The sequence below is a fragment of the Fukomys damarensis genome, unplaced genomic scaffold (genome assembly GCF_012274545.1).
Source record: "Fukomys damarensis isolate Sample0158 unplaced genomic scaffold, DMR_v1.0_HiC HiC_scaffold_21, whole genome shotgun sequence".
NCBI classification, from domain to species: Eukaryota; Metazoa; Chordata; class Mammalia; order Rodentia; family Bathyergidae; genus Fukomys; species Fukomys damarensis.
In genome coordinates this window covers 16,378,639-16,390,906 of record NW_022900933.1, presented here as the reverse complement: position 1 = coordinate 16,390,906, position 12,268 = coordinate 16,378,639, and the positions used below count along the sequence as shown (strand labels likewise).

General features: G+C 39.6%; 2 protein-coding genes across 4 annotated transcripts in view; one reads left to right on the top strand and one right to left on the bottom strand.

Annotated features, from left to right (window-relative positions):
• Nucleotides 1–12,246, top strand: part of Aldh6a1 (aldehyde dehydrogenase 6 family member A1) — a 24,408-nt gene extending 12,162 nt beyond the window's left edge. For both annotated transcript variants that reach the window (XM_010645479.3, XM_010645480.3), the window contains exons 6-12: nucleotides 777–1,079; nucleotides 2,708–2,829; nucleotides 5,021–5,210; nucleotides 5,414–5,595; nucleotides 7,102–7,281; nucleotides 7,596–7,694; nucleotides 11,354–12,246. In XM_010645479.3, coding sequence (XP_010643781.1) covers nucleotides 777–1,079; nucleotides 2,708–2,829; nucleotides 5,021–5,210; nucleotides 5,414–5,595; nucleotides 7,102–7,281; nucleotides 7,596–7,694; nucleotides 11,354–11,458 — 1,181 coding nt within the window. In that variant the 3' untranslated portion in view covers nucleotides 11,459–12,246. The remainder of the gene's footprint in view (nucleotides 1–776; nucleotides 1,080–2,707; nucleotides 2,830–5,020; nucleotides 5,211–5,413; nucleotides 5,596–7,101; nucleotides 7,282–7,595; nucleotides 7,695–11,353) is intronic.
• Bbof1 (basal body orientation factor 1) overlaps nucleotides 6,761–12,268 on the bottom strand; it is a 41,522-nt gene continuing 36,014 nt past the window's right edge. For both annotated transcript variants that reach the window (XM_010645482.2, XM_010645483.2), the window contains one exon: nucleotides 6,761–7,829. Coding sequence is in view for 1 of the 2 variants with exons in the window: in XM_010645483.2 (XP_010643785.1) it covers nucleotides 7,818–7,829 (12 nt within the window). In the remaining variant the exon portion in view is untranslated. The remainder of the gene's footprint in view (nucleotides 7,830–12,268) is intronic.

Sequence of the window (12,268 nt, the reverse complement as noted above, 5' to 3'; positions counted from 1 at the left end):
GTCTCTTCTGACTTAATTCTTAGTTATCTTTTGCTCCCATCATTCCACTGCAGCCATTACATGGAGTTTAACATCAGCCTAGGAATGATCAACTGTAATCTGTAGCTTGTTTTTTAGTGTATTTGTTCTCTCCAGAAGCATCTGATGTTATTTTTTTTTTTTTGGTACCGAGGATTGAACTGGGGTCCTTGAGCTTGCATGGCAGGCAGCAGAACTACTGAGCTAAATCCCCAGGCCAACCAAGAAAAATTTTAAAAAATTGCAGTACCTGTCAAGTACTGTTGAAAATGATTTATTTCATTCTTTTTAAGTAATTTTATTGGCACATTTGAGGTATACAATGTAATGACATTCATCATTGGAAATTTACACTTTTACATAATCCATCTTGGTTCTTATTTCATTATTTTCTCAAATGATCTACCAGTAGGTATGTACATGTCACTGTCTTTTTCCCATACTGAGCCTTTTTTTTCTAGTACTGGGAAATGAACCCAGGGCCTTCACAGTGAGCTGTATCCCCAATCCTTTGCTCAAGCTGGGCTCAAACTTGTGGTCCTCCTCCATCAGTGCCCCATAGCGCTGCAGTTACAGGCATGAGCCACCACCCAACAGACTCATTGAGTACAACCTCTTCACATGGAAGGATGTCAGTGATTCACCCTCTGTTTTTGGTCCGAGCCACTCCCTCTGCTATGGGCTGAACACAGCATGACAATACTAAGTAGTGCTCATGGTGCTGAGCTGGTGGACTGACTTTTTCTCCTGTGTTCCAGAGGTTGTTGAGCACGCCTGCAGTGTGACATCTCTCATGCTGGGAGAGACCATGCCGTCCATCACCAAAGACATGGACCTTTATTCCTACCGTCTGCCTCTGGGGGTGTGTGCAGGCATTGCTCCATTTAATTTTCCTGCCATGATACCCCTTTGGATGTTTCCCATGGCCATGGTTTGTGGAAATACTTTCCTAATGAAACCATCAGAGAGAGTCCCTGGAGCAAGTATGCTGCTTGCTAAGTTGCTCCAGGATTCTGGTGCCCCTGATGGAACACTGAACATCATCCACGGAAAACATGAAGGTAATTGCCCTTCTGCCTGTGGCTACTTAGCCTGGCTAACAAAAATCCAAGATCATGGGTGGTAACTGGGTGCTTTACGATGAGAAAACTAGGAAGGAAAGGTGTTACTAATAGTAACATCCATAGGGCTGGGGATTTAGCTCAGTGGTTCCGCCGCCTGCCTCACAAGCACAAGTTTGATCCCCGGTACCAAATATATATATAAATAACTAAATAATAGTAATGCCCATGTTTGAAGGTAATGTGCATTGACTTTTATTGTCTGTGTGCGCTCATGTAACTAATCAGGGAGGACCAGTGCTTCTTACCTTTCACTACACACAGAGACACCAGAGATAAGGATTAGAACCAGATAGAGGGGCAAAAGTAAAGAGAAAAGTTTTGTTTGAATGTTGAGGGAATTCATGCGGATATTTAATTGAAAGAATTTGTAGACATCAGAGAAATTGAGGGCCTAATTCACATAATATTAATACTTAAATGGTACCTCTGATTCAGGCACTGTTCTTAGTTCTTGTAATATACATGGTTGGGGGTATAGCTCAGTGGTAGAACACATACTTAACTGAGCAAGCACAAGGCCCTGGATTTAATCCCCAGCATCAAGTAAATAGTAAAGAAAGAAATATATACACCTACTTTTTTCCTTCCCATTTAATCTTTGTAACAATCACTTAAGGTCACTACTATTTTTTTTCTACATTAAAGATAAGAAAATTGAGGCATAATGACATTAATTTCCCCAAATCCTACTGCTAGAAAGTATCAGAATGTGTTACTCAGGGAGATTGGTTAGTTCTTGCTTTTAAATACTATGCCCTATCGCTTTCAGGGGTGGGTGTCAGGGATTGAACTCAGGACCATGCACTAGTGAGGCAAGTGCAGGGCCACTGAGCTAAATCCCCGGCCCTTCCCTATCACTTATTTACCAGGGATCGAACTCAGGACCTTGTGCTTGTCAGGCAGGCACAGTGCCACTGAGCTATAACCCCAGCCCTGCACCGTATCACTACTCACAGGACACTGTACTGAGGGTCTCATTATACAGAGACAGTTGAGGATGTGTCACATTCTTAAAGGACAAAAAGGAAGGGTCATATACTGAAAGGCTGTTATTTAAAGGAAAACAGTGGTTCACTAATTTCAGAGTTAGACTTGAAGTGGAAATTCTGAAATAGTTAATGAGAAAAACAATGAAGGGCCAGGGATTTAGCTCAGTGGTTCCACCACCTGCCTTGCAAGCGCAAGGACCCGAGTTCAATCCCTGGTAACAAAAGCAAAAACAAAAAAACAAAAAAAAACAAAAAAAGAGAGAGAAAAAAACAATGAAGAGGTTAAATAGAATTTGTAATTTAAAGAATTTAAGCGGGGGATTTAGCTCAGCGGTTCGGTGGCCTGCCTTGCAAGAGCAAGGACCTGAGTTCAATCCCTGGTACCAAAAAAAAAAAAAAAAAAAAAAAAAAGAATTTAAGAGAAATAAATACAAAGAAACTGCATAATGGAAATACAGTATAGAAAAACAAATGTATGAAAACTTGATCCATAGCAGTGGCAAAGGGAAAATTTGCCATCTTGAAAAGACTGTGGCTATTTGTTCTTTGTGGTAATCATTTATTTTCTTCTTAAAGCTGTCAATTTTATTTGCGATCATCCGGACATCAAAGCGATCAGCTTTGTGGGATCCAACCAGGCAGGAGAGTACATCTTCGAGAGAGGTTCAAGACATGGCAAGAGGGTTCAAGCCAATATGGTGACTTCTTATTCCCTTTTTCCCCAAACTTGTTATATGTATTTAAAAAACCTAGGGACAGCCCTTCAGCAGAGGGGCTGCTCATTCCCCTCTAATGCCAGTGCTTCTTAATTATGTTTTACCCTGAATGTCTTCTCCTTAGCCATGAAGTTTTGAGTTTTACTCAGTCACAGTGATCGCTTCCTATCATATACAACTAATCCTGGTGATAAAGATTCTTTCTTAAGAATGTCATTCAACTTTTTTGGGCTTCGGCAGTAACAGCCAAATTCTGGTTCTATCCTTTATACCATGCTTCCAGCCCTTAATCTTTCCTTCTTTTAAGGAATATCCTAACAACTAATGTCAAAGATATGACCATCCTGGCTGGGTGTCCATTTAAGGCACTGGAAAAAAACCAAATATCTCTATATATGTGGGTATGGTTTACTTTTACTGTTCTTTTTCTAGTTCCTTGCCAAATGTTGAGCAATTTTTAAAATTAATTAATTTTGTGATACTAGGGTTTTAATCGAGGGCCTCAAGTGTGCATCCCAGGAATCACTGAACAACACGCTCAGCCCTTTTATTTGGGGGGGGGTGTTTAGACAAGGTCTTACTATGTAGTTGAGACTGACCTGGAACTCACTATGTAGCCCAGGCTGGTCTCAAACTCACAGCAATCCTCCTGCCTCAGCCTCCCGAGTGCTGGGATTATAGGTGTGTGCCACACGCCTGGCTTTTATTTTTTATTTTGAATCAGGATCTTACTTGGTAAATTGTACTGGTCAGCCTCAGACGTGTGATCCTCCTGCCTCAGCCTTCCAAGTAGCTGGAATTACAGGCATGGGCTACCATGCCAGGCTGAAACTCTTTGATACTCAATATAAAGTCCTACTGCAGGGCCAAGGAAGGATTTAGCAGCAACACTGCACCTGCCTGGCAAGCACAAGGTCCCAAGTTCAGTCCCCAGTACCAAACAAATAAAGTCCTGTTGCGTCTATCTTGCCCTCCCTCTCCCCACTCCAGTATTGAACCCAAGGCCTTTGAACTGAGCTATATCCCCAGCCTTTAAAAAATTTTTTTGAGACAGGGTCTTGCTAAATTACCCCTCCCAGAGTGCTGGGATTATAGGTGTGTACCTCCATGCCCAGCCATCTCACCCTTCTTGCTTCTTTTGTACAGGGGATAACCACCTATGCACAGATTTAGAAACTTTCCATGCTGGAATGTGTTTTAAATAATTTGATAAAGCCCTTCCCAATTCACTGTTTATTGAGTACATTCTGGGACCTGAGGTTTAGTTTAGTGGTGTTGTCACCTGCCTGACAAGCCCAAGATCCCGAGTTTGAGCCCTGATACCAAAAAAAAAAGTATTTGACTTGAGTATATTCCGTGTTCAACATTGTATATAATGAGATTAAATAGCAGACATAGTATCTATCCACATAGTCAACTGAATTTTTATGTGGAAACTTACTGATCATCCTACATAGAAAAGACATACATGTAGCTAGCTATACAGTGTAGAAACAAGCCAATTTGGGAACCTCTTTCTAGAAGTTATGTATCAGGAGATCTGCCTTCTGTGTTGACTCTCAGATGCTCTGGCTTTACCATTAATGGCAGCTGTTTGTTTACATTGTTCTTCATTTAATTGGAAACCCACATGGACAACAAATTCCTATCTAACTTAGGAAAAAGAAGGGTATTTTCCTTGGTTGCTGAATGTAATGTTTAACCTATTGGTTTGAAAGTGATTGGGGTTATTTCCTCCCTTCTTCAGTAATTCAGTAATAGTTTCAATCTAAATAAATACCTATCACTGGACGTGGTGGCTCACACATATAATCTCAGCACTTGGGAGGCTGAGGCAGGAGGATCATAAATTCAAGAGCAATCTGGGCTACACAGTGAGCTCAAGGCCAGTGTGAACTACAAAGAAAGACCCTGTCTCAAAATAATGAAAAGAATAAGTACATACATACATTCATATCAGCTTTTCAACTGGAAAGTAGAGAAAAAGTAATGTCGACCTTCTCAATCTTGCCAAGATATTAGCAGTAATATTAAAAATAATTTTTTCATCCTCAAATCAACAACAAATGAATTCTCTAGTACTTTGCTTAAGTTATCACTTGAAATGTCAGATTCTTTCTTAGCTTAATTATATTTGGTCAAGGAAGATCATGTATTTTCTGTATTTCTTTAGGGAGCCAAAAACCATGGGGTAGTCATGCCAGATGCCAATAAGGAAAATACCCTGAACCAGCTGGTTGGGGCAGCATTTGGAGCTGCTGGTCAGCGGTGCATGGCTCTTTCAACAGCAATCCTTGTGGGAGAAGCAAGGAAGTGGCTGCCAGAGCTGGTGGAACGTGCCAAAAAACTGCGGGTCAATGCAGGTAATCAATCATCTGGCCGCCAACTTTGATTTTCCATCTGTGGTATGAAGCTCTTGGTTTTAGCATTGTCCTTGGCCAGTGGAGAACAATGTCTACTCTTACCATTGCCTCTCTCTATACTGTTACCTGTCATTTGGGTTCATCTCTGATTAGCTGCTATAATTGGTTAATAAAGACCTTAGCACTTGTATGTTGTTTTGCAGGAGACCAACCTGGAGCTGATCTTGGCCCTTTGATCACCCCCCAGGCCAAAGAGCGAGTCTGTAATCTGATTGATAGTGGACCGAAGGAGGGAGCTTCCATCCTCCTGGATGGGCGAAATATTAAAGTGAAAGGCTATGAAAATGGTAACTTTGTTGGACCTACCATCATCTCAAAAGTCAAGGTGAACAACTCTTATCTCACAAATACGAGCGCTGAAGGCACCTTAGAGGCTATGGAATCTCATCCTTCTAATTTATAAATGAAGGCATTTAATTATTAAAATCGCAACCCTCAGGATTGCTCAGTTATTTTATCCAGAGTCTAATTAACTCTCCCCTTCTGACTCGCAGCCAGAGCTCTGCCCTACACTAGTATTTAGCACACTTCCATATCTCTATCATTGTAGAGACAGTCTCTGTCAAAACTACTCAACTCTGATGTGATGTGTCCTTTGAAATCAGTCATAAAATTATGTGGCTGTGCTCTAAAAACATTTATGGACATACATTTGAATTTCATGTGCTTTTACGTCCTGAAATATTCTTTTGATATTTTTCTCAGCTACTTCAAAATGTAGAAATCACTCTAGCTTGTGGACTGTACAAAAACGAGCAGCAGCCACATTTGGCCCACAGGCAGTAGTTTGTCTTACACTGTCTTACGTTACTCAGGTTGTTTAATTCTCCTGCTCCCTCTCTCCATCTCAGCTGTTTCAGTATCTCAATCAGTGTATCTACCACCAATTTTTTCCCCTGGTTTTGGGGAATGAACCCAGGGAGTATTGAGCTATATTCCCAACCTTTTATCATTTTTATTTTGAGACTTGGTCTTGCTAAGTTACCCAGGCTGGCCTCAAACTCTCAATCTTTCTGCCTCAGCCACCAGGCAGCTGGGATTGCAGGTGCAACACCACACCTGGATCCAATATTTATTGAACACCCTACTCTGTGCCCACAATTTAGCTGTATCTTCACAAGAAAATGACAAAAGAAAAAGAATTGGTCAATTTTTATTTATCAACACTCTGAAAGTCTCTCAGCTAATATTTACGACTAAATTGAGACTAGGAGGCTTTTGTTGGAAATTCATATATCCCACTATAATCATGAATAATTGGGACTGAACTCTCGCCATAGAACCAAAGGAAAAATCTACTGATCAGCAACACAGCTGACTAGAAACAGTACTGAAGGATGTTTTGACTAAAGTGTGACCCAATACCAAAGTAAAAATGTACAGACTTACTTGGGAGGCAAAGAAATGAATGAGAACAGATTGCTTATGTTACAGAGAATTTAGCACGGGATTTCTATAAACAGAAAAACTCTCCTGGTATATTTAATATATGTTTGATTTATAACAAATTAACTTTTCTATAGCTTTTTGGTAACATAAGAATTGTATGGAAGTGGTTGCCCAGGTATGGGAGGCCAGTGATGTTTTGTGAGAACTAAAACTGGGAATGTGGTTATAATTAATAGGAACTTCAAGTTATTACATGTTGGTAGCTCAGAATATAGAACAGAGTAAGAGAGAACTTTTTTTTAAATAGGTGATTTAAAGTGAAAGTAGACTGCAAACATGAAAGCTATCCATATAGACAGCTGGGTAGTAAAAGTACCAAATAAGCATAAAATACTCAGAATCCAAAAAGCTGACTTCTTTCTGGACACATCACTCCTGGCAGCCAAATATGACCTGTTACAAAGAGGAGATTTTTGGCCCAGTTCTTGTGGTCCTGGAGACAGAAACATTGGATGAAGCTATTAAGATTATAAACAACAACCCTTATGGAAATGGAACTGCCATCTTCACCACCAATGGAGCCACTGCTCGGAAATATTCCCACCTGGTGGATGTTGGACAGGTTTGTGAACAGAAGTTTGGAAAATTCTTCTAGCTCTTTAGCATTCCTGAGAGGCAGTAAGCAGTGATCAGTCACTGCAGCTTACTTAAAGATTGCCCCTTTAATTTCCCCCACTGCTCTATTTCTTCCTCAGGAATAACAATTTGTGGGATGGAAGTTATCTACTTCACATGGCTCTTTCATAAATAAAAAGAAAAAAGAAAAGTTCTAAAAAAAAAAAAAAGATTAGTCTTTTTGTTGTCTTGTGCTTCTAAATGAGAATCCATAGTTTGAGTCCTTTGCTTGGGATTTGATATGGATTTGTTCTGCTTTAGGTGGGAGTCAATGTCCCTATCCCAGTGCCTTTGCCAATGTTCTCATTTACCGGCTCTCGAGCTTCCTTTAGAGGAGACACCAATTTCTATGGCAAACAGGTAACTTGAGTTAAATATTTTTCCCTTTAAGAAAATTTCTTGAACATATTCAGGAGCAAGGATTCTACAAAGAAGGGCTTGTCAGCAGCTTCTGTGGACTCGTGTGTTGTTCCATAGTGTTTCTCAGAAAGTTCCCTAGAAAAGATTTAAAAGTTAACAAAATTTTGCCAAAACAGTTTGAGGAAAGAGTATATGGAATTCCTTTGTATAAGGCTCTGCTCCCCATCTCTGACCTCTCTCCAGGCTTAAAGAACAGACTCCTCTAGAAACTCCCAATGGCCACCACCACTCCCTCCCTGATGCTGGATGTGTGCACCATGTGATCCACTGCATATACTTCACTGGGGATAATCATTTGTTCACAAAAACTTTTTTTCCCCCCGTACTGGAGATTGAAGCCAGAGCCTCTCTGCACTGAGCTACATTCTCATCCCTTTTTAAATTTTTTATTTTGAGAAAGGGTTTTGCTAACTTGCCCAGGCTGGGCTCAAACTTGTAATCCTCCTGCCTCAGCCTCCCAGAGCACTGGGATTACAACAGTGTGCCACCACATTTGGCTGGGTGTGATAGCACACACTTGTAATCCCAGCAGTCCCAGGAAGAGCACATGTTTGAGCCCCATCTGGGCAACTGGATAAAAAGGTCTGGGGATCTCAGTACACAGACCCTGGGTGAAATAAATAAAATCAAAATATAAAATGAAAAATTTAAAGGGCTGGGGCTATAGCTTAGTGGCAGAGTATTTGCCTAACATGCATGAGGCCTTAGATTTAATCTCCAACACCACAAAAAGAAAAAAATTTATTGAGTACCTTCTTTGTACCAAATACCATTCTAGGCATTATGACTATAGTACTGAACAAGAAAGAGTGCAGATCTGGAGCTAGACTGCTTGGGTTCAAATCTCAACTCAGCCAGTTATGAGCTGTGTGACTTCAGATATACCCTCTTTTAGGCCTCAAGTCTCTTTATCTGTAAAAGGAGAATATATTTCATATGCCTATGAGGACTGAATCATCACCACATGCATCAGCAGGTGCATGTCCTATGGCAGGAACACATATGGCATGTTAGCCAGCAGAAATGAGCCAGACCGCAGTAAGTGAGGACACTGAGAATAGACGAGGTTAGTTAGAGTAGACGAGGCAGAAGCCAAGCCACTGTAGGGCCCTTTAAGCCATGTCAAGCAGTCTCATCAGATTATTATGTTAAATGAAATACAAGGACAGAAACAACAAGTAACACATGGTCTCACTCATATGTGGAATTTAAGTAGATCTTATAGCAGAGTTAAGAGTGAAATGGTGGTTATCAGAGGCCAGGGAGAGGAGTGGGTAGGGGGAGAGATGGGGAAATGCTGATCAGCGCAGGTGCTAAGTTACTGTTAGCTAGGAGCAAGTTCTGCCGTTCTGTTACTACATAGCAGTGTGACTATAGCTGATATAATGTAGTATACGTTTCTAAAAGGAGAAAAAGGATTTTCAAAGTTTTCACCCTAAAGAAATGATAAATATTTGGGGACATCAATTATATTTAACCTGATATAAACATTATCAATGTATACACATATCAAAACATTATGATGCATTAATGTTATTTTTGTTTTTCTTATCAGTTCAAATTCTTTTCAATTAAAAAAGCCATCTCACCTTGTAATTAAGAAGAAATCTTTCTCTTTTTTTTATGACAGGGTCTCAGTCAAAAAATAATCTAGGTTGGATCTGAACTTGCAATCCTCCTGCCTAAACCTTCCAGATAGCTAGGATTACAGGTGTGCACCACCACACCCAGCATGTTACCTATCCGGCACACAGCAGGTCATCCAAGCATTTGTTAAACAAATAGGCGTTCTTTGTAGTCCGAAAGACATGCAACCATTTTGGAACACTGATTAATAAATTACATATTTTGGTGCTGGGATGAAGCTCAGTGGTGCCACACTTGTCTGGCAAGTGCGAGGTCCTGAGTTCGACCTCAGGTACCAAATATAAATAAATAAATTACATATTTTATATATAGGCCTCCCCTTTTATAGGTTAATACAAAATTATTAGTGGGATTGCATAATGGATGTGATAATGTAACTGAGGGGTTAAAAAGTCAACATCTAAGTGACTTGGTGACTGATTATGTATTTTGTATATTAATCATAGCCCTTGCAAGACTTACTACAGATGTCCTTTGACCTATGATGGATTATGTCCTAATCAACCCATCATAAATTTACAGTACCATAAGTTGAAATGTATTTAATAGACCTAAATTACTAAACAACATAACTTAGCAACAAAGTGCACTGCAGATTATCAGTTGTTAAGGCCTTCAAGGTCTCAGGGCTGACTGGGAGGGAGTATGGTCACCGTCTACTGTCACAAGAGTATCATATCACTTATTGCTAACCTGGGAAAAGAGAAAATTTGAAGGACAATTTCTATCAAATGCACATTACTTTTGCACCACCTTAAAATGAAAAAAAGAGTAAATCACAGATCATCTGTAGCTTGATACTGATAAGCATGTTTCTTTGTTTAAAACACCTTTTCTTTCTACCCTCATCTTGGTTGAATTATTATAAATTACCCTAATAAGTGAGACTTCTTGGAGGGAAGAAATTACTTAAAACATATTTTGAAGTCTTAAATCCTTAGGTTTAGTAACTTAATAGTTGCTACTTTGCATTCTGGAAAAAAGATATGAAAATATTGCTCTTATATAATAAAATACAAAAGTGAAGCCTGGCAAGGTAGTACATGCTTATCCCAACTATTCAGGAGGCCAAGGCAGAAGGATCACTTGAGCCTAGGAGTTTAAGACTAGCCTGGACAACACAGTAATACCTCATCTCAGAAAATTATATATGGAGGACCAGGGATTTAGCTCGGTGCTACCGCCTTGCCTTGCAAGCTCAAGGTCCCAAGTTCAATCCCAGTACCAAAAAACGCCCCCAAAATTATATATGGAGACAGATACAGACACAGAAAGAAACATTAAACATGATGTATTTTTTTACCCATACATAGGTAATTTAGAAGTGACTTTGTATATACAACACTTTACTTTAGATTTTTAAGATATTTTGACTTTGTTGCTTCACTGTTGAGCTCATGATCACTGACAATGATCAAAAATGGTCTAATACATATAATGCCTTTATTCCTTTCAATTCATGGGAAGGAGATAAAAGCTAACAGCTGTTGAATAGGAATGACTTGGTAGGATAATTTTGTGTGGTATATTATTTTCTCACAGCATTAGTGTTGTGTCTCTCAGATAAGGCTCAAGTTTAAACTTCAGTCAATAAAGGGAGAGACAGGATTTGAGAAAGTCTCCTGACTTCAAGGTATGTGATGTTAAGCTGTGGAATAAAATGATGTGCAAGCTTAACAGACTACATTGTTCAATTTTTCCATTTTTGATGCTCTTGGCTAAGAAGCTTTAACTTTAGAAATATTAATGGTAACTAGAATATCACTGTTACTAAGTGCCAGAAAGATAAATCTCATGAGCTACATACTGGACTTTGGTTGCATCTATTAATAGGAACATGAATGGTACCCTCAGAACTACCTTCCAAAGCTAATTAAGAGAATCCCACAAGCTTGTAGCTGTCCCCTGGAAGTACATGCTAATTCACTCTCTCTTTTCTTGGTTCTCTTTAGGGCATCCAGTTCTACACACAGCTAAAGACCATCACTTCTCAGTGGAAAGAGGAGGATGCTACTCTCTCCTCACCTGCTGTAGTCATGCCTACCATGGGTCGTTAGAAACAAAGTTTCTTCAAACCTGGTCCATCCTGCATAATCTCCCTTCATTCTTGACCAACTTCATTTGCCAGCTTTGTTCAGATCAGATCTCTGGGATTGGAATATATTTCACTAAGTCCTTCTCACAACTTGGCCCCTTCAAAGTTGGTATAGGGAGACATCTAGTGTAATACTGACCTCAGATTTTTACTAGCTTTTCATACTTCTGTTTTTGAGGTCACTGGTATAACTATGGAATGCTCATTGAGAATGAGAGCCTAGACTTGTTTCCTAAAAACTCTCCCTTTCTGACAGCCTGAAGGAGGGCAAGATCAGTGTATACACAGGTCTTATAATTGGAAAAAGAATGCTTGGATGGGGAAATAGTATGGAAATACAGTTCACCCTCTGGCTGAGTCTCAAATACAGCCCTCCATCAAGGCTAATGGGCGAGGCCCTTCTGCCAAGTTTTCCTGAGCCTCCCTCATTCCACACTATACAAGATCCAAGCCATTTCTACTTATCCCAATACTGTGACAGCTGTTTCTTTTGCTTTTGCTCAATGACACTTTGTTATCCTTGTGATTCATTGTCCCTATTCCTGACTCTTAAAATCACTTCTCAAGAATACCTCAGTATTCAATGAGTAAATCAACTTTATTATATGTGCCAAATTAATTATATGTTAAGTTTCAGGGCTTGTTTCAAATCATTAATGCCTTGCCATTAACCCAGATGCAAGTAGTTTTCTTAGTTATTTCAAAAGTAATCATGAAAATAACCATGAAACTATGAAAGTAGCCATGAAGTAACCATGAAACTATGAAAGTG